Here is a 12,733-nt window from a genome sequence, read left to right as displayed (position 1 = left end):
CACTCTGCCACTTGAGCCACAGCGCCACTTCTGGCCGTTTTCTGTATATGTGGTGCTGGGGAATCGAACCCAGGGCCTCATGTATACGAGGCAAGCTCTCTTGCCACTAGGCCATATCCCCAGCCCCATGTTTTGTTTTTTTTGTGTGTGTGTGTGTTTTGTTTATTTTTTTAGTTTTGTAAAAAAGGGTTTATCAATTCCATTTTGGTATAAAACACATGGAAGAAACCTGGCCAATCTATACACAACTATCACCATGTGAAAAGGTCCTTTATCAAACTTTGAGTCTAAGAATGTACAAATGTTTCTTCTACCATGTCTATGGTAACTGTCTATGCTTTTCTTTTTAGCTATTTAAAAAAAATTCCACACATCTCCACTGTTATTTTCTGTCCCAGTTACAGTACAGTGATGGGGAGGAAAAGGGCTAAACAACCCCCTAAGCAGCTTGCTGCTGTCCCTTCTTTCCAATTAGACACTTGTGGATGTGAGGGATCACACCACCCCCAGCTATGGTAGCCTTGATGAGAGACTCCAGCTCTTGGTCATCACGGATTGCAAGCTGTAAGTGACGGGGAGTGATACACTTTACTTTGAGATCCTTGGAAGCATTTCCTGCCAGTTCCAGGAACCTGTAGTCCAGCTCTTTGTGAGCGAGATGCGCTTTAGCCTTGGCCTTCCCACTGTCCTTCCCGGCTTTGCCTCCAGCCATGGTCTTGGCAAACTGCTCGGCCGTGGGACCCCCCACTACCGCCCTAGCGGCACCGACCACCGCCGCCTACTTATGTGTTTTGTGTCTGTGCCAGTCCTAGGGCTTGAACTTAGGGCCTGGGTGCTATCCCTGAGCTTTTTAGTTCAAGGATAGTGCTCTACCACTTTGAAACACAGCTCCACTTCTGTTTGAGCAGTTAACTGGAGATAAGAGTCTTACAAACCTTCCTGCCAGAATTGGCTTTGAATGCCAATTATTTCATCCTCTTGATTAGTTAGGATTACAGGCACGAGCCACCAGTGACTAGCCTTATTAAAGATGGCTGCACCAGGCAAACCATCTCTTTACTTTCATGTAAGTGATCATTAGTTTTAAAGTAGCAGCTATAAAGAGAAAACCTGCAGTGATCATTTACATTAGATATTTTCATAAAAAGACTTTAAGTTTTTAAAATCATGTTTTTTCAAACTGAGAGTTGAAGACAGCCTGTTCTTACCTAATGATACTCTTTCTCAACAAACAAAAACAAGAAAAGCTGGGCACAAGTGGCTCACACCTGTGATCCTAGCTACTCAGGAGGCAGAGATCTGAGGATCATGGTTTGAAGCTATTCTGGGCATGGCGGTAAAGTCCATGAAACTCATATCTCCACTAAAAACTACCAGAAAGGCTGGCAGTAGAGCTGTAGCTCAAGTGTTTGAGTATGAGCCTTGAGCACAAAAGCTCAGGGCCAGTACCCAGGCCTAGAGTTCAAGCCCCAGGACTGGCAAAAAAAGAAAAAAAAAAAAAAGGAAAGAAAACAGCCCTTAGACATACCATGCATTTCTGATTCTTTTGAGGTTCAAATGAATGACACATTATCACTATATCTCAGGTTTGGGGGATAATATCTCCTTGACCTTAAATTAGATCTCTGATTCTTAAAGATCTTCTTGTATTTCTTTCTTTCTTTTTCTTTTTTTTTGCCAGTCCTGGGCCTTGGACTCAGGGCCTGAGCACTGTCCCTGGCTTCTTTTCGCTCAAGGCTAGCACTCTGCCACTTGAGCCACAGCACCACTTCTGGCCATTTTCTATATATGTAGTACTTGGGAATCAAACCCAGGGCTTCATGTATACGAAGCAAGCACTCTTGCCACTAGGCCATATTCCCATATTCTTCTTATATTTCTAAAAGCACTTTTGCTTTTCAACAACAGGTCTTAAAATTTGCCAGGAAGTTCTTTTATTTTCTCCTCCTTTTTCTCCATTATTATTAAAGATTCAATTAGTTACTGCATGGATTCCACAAGTCAAATAAAAATCTATTTACCTTTTCCTTATTGCAAAGATTAAGGGAGTGTTTGAAAGTTTCACACTACCACCCTTACAAAAATAAAGAATTATGCAAAGGGTTATGATTGTTTTAGCAGTCGAACAACATTGAAGATGTGAGATGAAATGCAGATAAGGAAGGTTTATTCAATGGCTAGTCAGCTGGACTTTTAACAAGGAAACATCAAGGAGTAAGGAATTTCATTTGGAATCATTCTCTACTGGCACAAGAAAATAATTGAAAATTAGTTGTATTCAAATCCTGCCAACTTCCTGGACTAAGCTCAAAAGGCTACTTTCTCCAAGATTTCTGCTGTTCTCAAGTGTGTGTCTCTTCCATTTCCATGGCTGTGTCTCTCCTTTTACCTCCATCTGGCCTATACCATCTAGTGAGCCAGCTTGGCTGGTAGAGAACATTTCTAATACACATTATATGTGTATTTGATTAATCAAAAAGTAACTTTTTAAAATTAAATTTTATTGACAAGGTGATGTACAGAGGGCAGTTATATAACAAGGTAGTGAGTACATTTCTTGTCTTATTTGTTACACCCTCCCTCATTTTTCTTTCCCTTCCCTAGTTCAGATAAGCATATATACAATATTTTGAATGTGAAATATTACTTGTGGGCCATATTCCAAACTAAGCCAGAGATCCTCTATAATATGTTGTTTCTAGTAAGATCTTTCTTGGTAAATGTTGGCTGAATGAATGGATGCTAGGAATAGTATAGCTATTACACTAACTCTGAAATCCCACTAATCCTCAACTCCTGACCTCCAAATCCTGAGTTTGGTAACATTCATTCGTTCATTTAACAAGTATTTACAGAGCACCTGAGCAGCTGGATATGATAGAAAGGGAAAGGGAAAGGCAACGCACATTTTCATCTAGACTTGATTATTTTCTTTTGTTATTTTATATTATTGGTACTGGGGATTGAATTCACATGTGCTAGGCAAGCCTCCCGGAACTTGAGCTATGGTCATTCATCTTTTTGTTTGAATCTTCGTTTTGAGGTAGAGTCTTGCTTCCCTAACTCTGCCCTAACTCTGCTTTCGCCTTCTCAGTGGCTGGGATTATAGGCTGGTACTACTACTCAGATTGAGTCAAGAGAGAGAAGAATGGTACCACAGTTATCAATAATCTAGTTTCTGGTGGGGATGGTAAGGATTCAAGAGTGGCCAGCACTGGTGGGAAAAAGGAGGAAGCAGAGTGAAGGCTGGGTGTTTGCAAACCTGGTGTTCAACAACTCCAAAAAAGGGGTTCTTGGGAATGGGCAATGGGGAAAACTATATTTAATATATCTGAACTAAGTTGAGAATTTCCTTTAATTATGAACGTGGGTGACAAGCCCAAGAGATCTAGTGGCATGGACTGATACCAGCGGAAAGCAATGACACCTGTACAAAACCCTGAACCCGATCCCCAGTACCGACACAATAATATCAGTGACAGTATAGAGACCTTCAGACACTCACAGTCATCATCACCGAAAGACTACAGCATTTGTAGATTCCACTCGGTCTTCTTTCAAGTGTTAATAAAGAAAACATTTATTATTATGTCAAAAACACTTTAACAACTATGTTTCAATGCGATTGGTTTCATCCCAAGTGATTTAACTTGTTTTATTTTGTGCATTTAAAAACATTATTCTGAAAGGGATCCAATAGACTTTAGGCAGTTGGGACCCCTGGGTTCATCAAAGAGCAAGGCTGAGCCCAGACTTCCCCTTGGGGCTGCCCTACTCCACAGCCTGGGATTCTGCCATGGCCTCTTGTCCCTAGGCTTGCGCATGTGGTTCCTCCTGTGGGAGGTCTTCCATTCCCTCATCCCTGCTCCACTGTGCTTTGCACAGGTATGAAACCTCCCCTCCTTCCCCCCGTGACAACCTCTGCAGACCCCACTGTGCTTGGGAGACATTCCTTCAGCAGGTGCTCAGGCCCGTGACCCCATGAGTGGCCTGTGAGCACCCTGCCACCAAGGACCCCTTCCCTCCATCGCTGAGCCCTGGAGCCTCATGCGCCTGACACGTGTCCCACGCTCACTGCCCCTTAGCCAAATGCTCGAGACCAGAGGTATTCAGAGTTGAATTTTACTTCAGATTTTGGGATATTTGAAAATACATAATGAAAACTCATGGGGACAAGATTCAGATCTAAAGATGAAACTTATAAATGTTTGTTTATGCCTTGCACACATAATTTGAAGTTAACTTTATACATTTGTAGTGTCCTTGTGTTCTGACTGGGGCTTGCTGCATGAGGGCAGATGTGAAATGTTCTGCTTGTGATGTCTTTGATGGTGCTGAAGATTTTGAAGTATTTCAGATCTCAGCTATGTGGGCTCAGGATACTCACCCTATGTTGGAACTCATCACAGGCAGATTAAGACAGAAAGGAATGGATGGAGAGGTGATAGATGAATGGATAGATGATGAATGGATGGATGATGGATGGATGGATGATGATAAGGTGTTTATAGGAACAACTGTGTGATAGACTCATACTAGAGTACTTCAGCGTAGGAAGGGATGGATGGATAAATGATGTGTGGATGAGTGGATGGGTAGATGATGGATGATGTCTGGGCAGGTGGATGATGAAAGGGTGGGTAGATGAAAAGATGAAGAGCACGTGAAAAGCATTTCACATTTGCAATCTCTTTGACAGCTTTCTTTTAGGAGTGAAATTTTCCTTCCAGGGAAGGCTGATGGAAAGCTTGGCATGATCAATACCTGCAGCAATTCTCCCACACAGGAGGATGAGAGAAACTTGACAAGAAGCTCCGGCTCTGGAGCTGGCCAGGCAGAGCAGGTGGGCCCCAGGCCACAGGAACCAGCATCAGCGAGCAGGGTTATCGGACGCTCTTCCTCTGCAGGCCAGTGAGCCAGTAACACTAAGTGCCTCGGATGGCACAGTGGGAGACAGGGGCAGCCTGGGAACAGAGCCATCCACTCATGTCTGGAGAGAAAGAGTGCATCGCCCAGTGAGGCAGCTGAGCCAAGCCTGCCCACCACACTCATTCAATACAAATCCCAATTTTAGAAGACTTCATAACACCCAGGTACAGGGAGCCTCCTGGGTGCTCTGGGATTCTGCACATGGGTCTCAGTCTGCTCAGTCACACCTCGAATGTCCAGGCATGTTTACTGTTATCTCTATGGATCAGGCCAGGAGACAGGAAGTTGAGCTGCCCATGGTCACATAGGGTGAAGTAACAGTTAGGATTGGAACTCAGATCTAATTCCAGAGCCCAAGCTCTTCTAGTGCATTTAAATCAAATTTTAATTTAGGAAAAGCCTTATCATGTGTTTTTTCTCTGGGGTGGGGGGAGAGCAGGAAGGTGGGAATCTATAATAACCTTTCTGAAATGAGGCGGGCTAGGCTTGTTGGCTCCGGCCTCTCCCATCGGCAGGGGAGAACGCTGTTGCTCCTGGTAGCAACCTCTGCACAGGAAGCAGGCGTAATAGGCACCAGGGAGTTTTTGAAACAAAAAGCTGCAGTGGAGAGAGAGAGAGAGAGAGAGCGAGAGAGAGAGAGAGCGAGAAAGAGAGAGAGAGAGAGAGAGGAGAGAGAGAGAGAGGAGAGAGAGAGAGAGGAGAGAGAGGAGAGAGAGAGAGGAAAGAGGAGGGAGGGAGGGAGGGAAGGATGGGATGGGAGGGAAAAGACAGTAACCCCACTATTTTCTTGCAGGGAAAAGTATGGGTACATCCTCTTTCAGGCTCCATGGTGTACTGTTTTCAGGAAACAGGACTGGAGTCAACCTGCTAGAGAACAAAGAGCCTTGTGTGTTTGGCAGGAGTGCTGGAATGGGGGCCCAGGGCCGCGGGCCCTCCCTTCCACAGGCCTCTCGCCACTCCAAGCCCAGCCGTAGTGCCCGGCAGTCCTGTATTGCTTTGTGTGGGGCGTCACTCCTGCAGACCACCAGGCTGGCTCTACGCTCTCTGGGATAGTGTGCTGCTTTGATGCGGTCCCAGGAAGGCTCTGGAAAGTGTAGGTGTGGGGGTGGGGGGGTCACATTCAGTTGAAACAGAATGTTCCCCAACTCTGGCTTGGGACACTGAGAAACCTCGGACCAGGGCCCCCCTGCCTGCCTGGCAGTTGCAGTGCCCAGAGCGGGGCAGGGATATGAGGCTTGCGGCATCCGTCTGATCTCGTTCTCATTCAGTATGCACTTTCAGCACACGTCTATCCACTCTCCTCAACGCGAGAACCACAGCCAATCCATTTTCCATTGCACATCCATTACAGCAATGGAAAGGGGTAGTGGCTGGTGGGAGACACTCAAGAAACTCGTGTTGAGTGAGTGGCTGGTAGCTGCTTTTCTGAAGCTGGTCTTCAGAAGCTGGTAGCTGCAGACCCAATGGATCTGCAGGCGGCCTAGAGCTCAGCAGCGGCATTTTGATCGCAACGCATGGAACTGATGGCCCCCGCCCCCGCCCCCACGGACTTGTGCAACTTTAGTTACACAGATCTGATGACCCAGTGCACATCTCACACAGGCTATGGGAGAAGTTCAGAATCCACCTTTATTCCCACAAGTACTCAGTTCTCAGCTTCCTGAATCCTTTGCCCATTTGTTCTGGAAAGCAGGGCCGGGCTCTCCCTGAGAGAGAGGTCTAGGCTCCTATGTGGTCTCAGGTTGTACCCCATTGTGGTCCTGCCTTGACTCTTGCTCGTGACCCCTGGGGCCATGTGCCCCGCCCCCCGCCCCCCCCAGGATTGTACTTGATACATGGCAATTTAGTTTTTCTCTCTGGAAAAGGACTAATACTGTGGATTGTCCCCCCACCCCACCCCCCAACCCAACTCAATGATCATGACAGAGTGGAGAGAACATTGGAATCAGAGCCCCCAGGGGCAGGGCTTGGCCTCCACATCAACCCTAGATGCTGTTCAGGTCTCCAGGCCTCAGCTCCCTAGCAGTAGAGCTGCTGAGACACCCAAGCTGTCCACCGCCTGTGGGATCTCATGAGTTTCTAGACAGCCACCTACTTCATCAAGCATGGGTAGCAGCGGCTGTCACTCCAGCCCTGTTTGTGATCATTTCCCCATCTGCTAACTGGAAATTAGCCTTAGCCTAGATCAATATTTAGAAAAGATTTACAAAGAGAATAACCCAGTTAATCCTGAGCAAGAGAGATATTTTCACACCTGTTTGTGGAGTGGGTGGAGACTGTGTCTCTAGCTAGGACAATCCCCATAATCCTCTCCGCAAAGCCCTTTCGCCGTTGCAATTTCTAATTCCACAGCCACAAACCCAGCACCCATCTGTGCCCAGCGCTATGGGAGCGCGTTCAGAATTCTGCCTGGGGCGGGTGGGTGGGGGAGCTGTGCAGGTGAGAACACAGGGTTAGCAAGTGTAGCTTCAGACAAAATGGAGCCGTGATCATGACAATGGTCCAAATTGCTTTTTATGGCATTGAATATTAAGACCTGGGCTTTTGTGGAAGACATGCATAGACTTGATTCTTTGCTCTTTCATTTGTCAAGTTAATTGGCTTATCTAAGCCTTCGATTCCTTATGTGGTAAAAAGAGGCAATGATAACGCCTACAGTTTAGGGTTCTGGTGAGGACAAATAGCACAGATGAAAAGTTCTTAACCTAGTGCTCAGCAAGCTGTAAGTGTGTTGTAAATATTGACTGCCATTATTACACTCTATTCCATCTCTGTCCTACATCCAGGGGCCACAGGATGTTTCCTTTACTCCCCGAGGCTGGTAGCGCATGCGTCCTTCAAAGATTTGGAATCAAATCCCAGCAGATGCCTCAAGCTTCAGAGACTCAAGCTCTCAGAAAAACTCCCTCACCACACACCTGGGTGAAAAAGAAGGCTTTCAACTCGGCCACAGGAAAGCCATGTCCGCACACACGAGCAGAGAACAGGCACACATTGATCTCCTCCCCTCTGCCAGCCCCTGCAGTCATTCTGGGGGATGATGCATCCTGGGGTGTCCACTCAGATTGCTCTGGGATCTGGAGGGCGATGAGGGTCTTCAGGAAGAGCCTCATGTACTTCCTCATCAATGTTCAGATCAGTCCAGGCCTTCTGCCTTTGTTTTAGCGGGCTCTAAAGAGGGTCCTGAGGGGTATTAGGTCTGAGCTCCAGGCAGCCAAGGCAATAGGCCTTGCTCTTCCAGGTTACGCTCCTGTGTATTTGAGACTCACTGGAGGAGCTGGCTACCCCAGCCCCAACTCCTTGAGCTGCTCCTGTGAGTACAAACCAGCCTGCGCTCAGGATAGTGACAGCAATGTGTTAGCCTGAATAAGTTAACTCGGAATGCTAACTGCTAGGCTCTCTCTCTGTCTCTCTCTATTTATTGTCGGTGATGGGGCTTGAACTCAGTTCCTGGGCGCTGTTCCTGAGCTTTTTCACTCAAAGCTAGCGCTCTACCACTTTCAACCGCAGCTCCATTTCCAATTTTCTGGTGGTTAATTGGAGATAAGAGTCTCCTGGACTTTCCTGCCTGTACTGGCTTTGAGCCATGATCCTCTGATCTCAGTCTTCTGAGTGGCTAGGATTACAGGCCTGAGTTACTAACACAGCCACCCACCACTTCTTAGGACTAGCCTCTTATTTCAAGACACCTTGACTGCTTTGTTGCTCTCATGGTCTCTATTAGGGTATTTTGAGAATCTGTTGTTGTACCCTTGGCTCTAGCATGTTCACTGACAAGAATCTGAAGACATCAGACTGGAGGAATGAAGCACAGGCAAGTTCCTTTTCCTACATTGGCCATGGACTAGTAAGAAGTGCAGAGTATTTGGCTGAGGTGAACTGACACAGGCTGATAGAAGCAGGAGTTTGTAGCAAACCTGTCAAGGGGTTGGACAACTAGATAGTTTGTGTGATCACCCAAGCTTAGTGTTAAGCATAATGGGCATAAAAGCAAAGATAAAGACCATCATGTCTGTTCAACACCTATCCTTCTCTTAGAATGCAGATTTAGTCAATGGCTTCAGTAACAACCCAATCTGATTTACTCGTTAGGGTAGCTTTACTTTCTTATAAGGGCTGCAAAAAATGTGTCTCTTTCCACAAACTCTTCCAGAGCCTTGCTAGTCTGCCACAAAGAGGTGGAGCCTAGTTGGGTGTGTGGTACAATCTCAGCCACTTCAGAGGCAAGAAAGAGGATTGTGGTATGAGGCTAGCCCAGGGAGTGGAGAAAATCTGTATGGTGATACAGAATTGTGGGCCCAGCTACATGAGAAGCAGAGTTAGGATTACTGTCCAAAGCCAGCACTGGGCAAAAAGCTCAATAGCCTATTTAAAAAATAACTAAAGCACAAAAGGGATGGAGGAATGGCTTTAGTGGTAGAGCTGCTGCCTAGAAATCCTGAGGCACTTAATCTCAAATCCTAGCAACACACACACACACACACACACACACACACACACACACACACACACACACAGAGAGAGAGAGAGAGAGAGAGAGAGACTAAGAGAAGGGAAACCGTGAATTGGGAGGATGTGTAGAGGCTACCCAGTTCTAATGCCCAAAACAGCAGAACTTTTCTGTGACAGTCGAGGCAGATGATCATTACCTTGGCTTAAACATCGCCAGGATAGGAGGCTCACTACCTCACAAAAGTAGCTTATCCCATTATGTTTCCAAAAAGAAAATATTTCCACTGTGATATTAATGATGTTCCCTCCATTACTTTCTTTTTTTTTTTTTGGCCAGTCCTGGGCCTTGGACTCAGGGCCTGAGCACTGTCCCTGGCTTCTTCCCGCTCAAGGCTAGCACTCTGCCACTTGAGCCACAGCGCCGCTTCTGGCCGTTTTCTGTATATGTGGTGCTGGGGAATCGAACCTAGGGCCTCGTGTATCCGAGGCAGGCACTCTTGCCACTAGGCTATATCCCCAGCCCCTCCATTACTTTCAATGACTGCTCTCTGGATCTTCCAGCATCCTGTTAAGTCTGAGCCACACATTGTCCCATCTCCTGGTGAGTAGATATAAACTCTTTGTGGATCACATAGCTTTATGTAATCTGATTTTTCCTAATGGCGGCCCATCAGATCCTGCCCTCTTGGTAGGGAATCCTGTGAACAGGGGTTGAGCCCTGCCAGAGGTAGAGCAACGCTGAGAATGTGGAGCAGGTGGCCTTTTGTCCTGGCCCACGAGGGCCAGGCTCATCAGCCAGATGTGGTGGTTCCTTGCATACCAGACTTGAATCTGTAGTATTGATGTCTCCTCTGTCGCTGCAACTGAAGTGACAATGACAGTTCTGCTCTGGACAAAAATCATTTTCCTGAGACATCCTGGTTTATTTCAATCATTGATGAGATTCAGAAAAAACAAAACAGTAGAGTGAAAGATGGCATTTCCCAGGAAGGATGCTCCCTTCCTCAGTGCTGCTGGACTTCCGCCTCCATCCTTTCCATTTTAATTAACCCAGTGAACCAGCCTCTACCTTTCAAAGGAATCCAAGGGAAACCTTGCTGCCAAGTCCCAACCCGGTCCTGTGACACTCAAGAACCTGGGCCAGGCTCTTGTGTATGTTGAGGAAGTCTGAGAAGAAGAAAGATTATAGGAAAACAGTCTACCTTTCTTTACAGAGCCTCGTTCTGCATCCTTGAAATCTCAGATTCAGTGATTACAATGAAGTCCTGTTGTAGAAAGAGCTGGCCTTTTTATCACCACTTAAAATCTAATTAATCCATATTGAAGCACAAAGATTTCTGTTGTCCTTTAGGGTGAGGGGTCATAGAGCCCTCTTTGTTCATCCTTCGACTTAAAGTCATCAAGCATTAGGGATATTTTACCAAGCAAATTGGAAGGTAACATCAAATCCTTATCAGAAAGCCCTAACTCATAGTTTTAACAGAGCCCTTCGTCCTTTACATGAAACATTATATTCAAGAGGAACAAAAACACACTTCAGAGTGCCCAAAGAGTTAATGACCGAAGCTTATATTCCAGGCAGCATAGAACCAAGTTGGTCACACCAGTGATCACTACGAAGGACAGCAGACCCTATAGAGTAGCAACATTGGATGATTTGTTGCGATGGCTTTAGTCTTCAGAACAGCAATGCAATCTGTTGGGCTCTCATTAGCTCTGCTGGGATGGGTTTTATGCATTTTTACAACCTATCTGCCACATTGGAAGAACTTGAACCTGGACCTGAATGAGATGGAAAACTGGACCATGGGGCTCTGGAAAACCTGCGTCATCCAGGAGGAAGTGGGCAAGCAGTGCAAAGACTTTGATTCTTTCCTGGCTTTGCCAGCTGAACTGAGGATCTCCCGGGTTCTAATGTTCCTGTCCAATGGGCTGGGGCTGCTGGGCCTGCTGCTCTCAGGGCTTGGCCTGGACTGCTTGAGGATTGGAGAGAGGCAGCAGGATTTCAAGAAGCGACTGCTCATCCTGGGAGGAATCCTGCTGTGGAGCTCAGGAGTCACAGCCCTGGTTCCGGTTTCCTGGGTGGCCCACATGACGGTCCTGGAGTTCTGGGATGACAGCATCCCAGAGATTGTCCCCAGGTGGGAGTTTGGGGAAGCCCTCTTCTTGGGCTGGTTTGCTGGGTTTGCTCTTGTGCTAGGAGGGAGTCTGCTCCAGTGTGCAGCCTGCTCGGCCCCAGCTGCTCCACCCTTGGCCCACTATGCAGTGCCAGAGATGCAAACGCAATGTCCACATCTGGAAAATGGAACTGCAGATCCTAAAGTGTAAGACCATGAAAGGACAGGATCATTTCCTACATGACTGTGGATGACAGCAGTCTATGTTGCTGTAACTAAATCATTGCTGCTACATTCTTCTTCATTAACTATTTTTTCTGTATTATACTTTTCTTTCCCAATCAAGAGAATGAAAGTAAATCTTATATCTAAGAGAAATTATGGCACCATTACCTGGATATGAATGAAAGTGTCATTTATCTAGTTATTTCAATCAATATGTGGTGGTGGTACTCCAACAGAGTCAATCTTGAGTTTCAACCTATTAATTTTACATTGGAAAGTTATGTTGTTGATAGCTGGACATGGTGATTAGTTTGCAGCCCAGAGGAAACAATAATGATCTGAGATCTTTGCAGGGTTTTACATGAATAAAAACCACATGCTAAGCCAATTCCAGAGTCATGTCCACAATGACTTTGTCTTATTTGGTCAGGAGTCGGTTGTGTTTAGAATCTCCTGAGCACCTGTTTAATTTTATTAGGTTCTTGTGAGGCTGAAGGCTTTGTCTATCGTGGTCTTCTCTGATTTTAAACCACAGCCAATCTCCTTACTCACTTCTTTCTTCAAAAGCTTCATGTTAAAATAAAGCAATGCCAAAGGTATTTTTTCTGGACATCTAGATATTGTCAGTTCATTTACTGGAATGTCCACTTTCTTTTAATTAAAAAACCAACAATAAGCAGAATGGATAAACAGATGCTGATTTTAACTTACAAAGTCCTATTGCTTAACTTCTCCACAGCACAGAAAGCGTATTTCAGCAAGGGGGACGGGGGGGACCTATGTGTTTGTGTACACGTGAGTGAATTTAACACAAAGGCATGCAGATAAACAAGATTTGATATTTAGTTCAGCATTGTTTCATATGCTGTGTGGTATATGTAGCCAGAAAGTTTTTTTTCAAAACATCTCTGATTTAAGGTCTAGAAAGATTCCTGATAAGATTGATTTATTTAGTTAAGAAATACTTCTCTTGAACCTATTTTTAAAAAAAATGGTTAACACCCAGTATT

The 12,733-nt window shown here is 45.7% G+C and overlaps 2 protein-coding genes across 2 annotated transcripts; one reads left to right on the top strand and one right to left on the bottom strand.

Moving 5' to 3' along the window:
• Window positions 1-439: 439 nt before the first annotated feature.
• Window positions 440-755, bottom strand: LOC125339690 (histone H2A.V-like). The gene has a single exon (XM_048330940.1). The coding sequence runs from the start codon at window positions 710-712 to the stop codon at window positions 440-442; it is 273 nt and encodes a 90-aa protein (XP_048186897.1). The 5' UTR covers window positions 713-755.
• Window positions 756-10,029: 9,274 nt separating this feature from the next.
• LOC125339493 (putative claudin-24) lies at window positions 10,030-12,705 on the top strand. The gene has a single exon (XM_048330666.1). It carries the CDS (start codon window positions 11,047-11,049, stop codon window positions 11,707-11,709), a length of 663 nt encoding a protein of 220 aa, XP_048186623.1. The 5' UTR covers window positions 10,030-11,046; the 3' UTR covers window positions 11,710-12,705.
• The last annotated feature ends 28 nt before the right edge of the window (window positions 12,706-12,733 follow it).

The sequence above is a fragment of the Perognathus longimembris genome, chromosome 21 (genome assembly GCF_023159225.1).
Source record: "Perognathus longimembris pacificus isolate PPM17 chromosome 21, ASM2315922v1, whole genome shotgun sequence".
Taxonomy (NCBI): Eukaryota; Metazoa; Chordata; class Mammalia; order Rodentia; family Heteromyidae; genus Perognathus; species Perognathus longimembris.
Note: the sequence above shows the minus strand (reverse complement) of the source record. Positions and strands in the feature narration are given on the sequence as shown.

What these genes read in the sequence shown, in the direction of transcription:
- LOC125339690 (XM_048330940.1), bottom strand. Translation starts at nt 712, where the DNA reads ATGGCTGGAGGCAAAGCCGGGAAGGACAGTGGGAAGGCCAAGGCTAAA.
- LOC125339493 (XM_048330666.1), top strand. Translation starts at nt 11,047, where the DNA reads ATGGCTTTAGTCTTCAGAACAGCAATGCAATCTGTTGGGCTCTCATTA.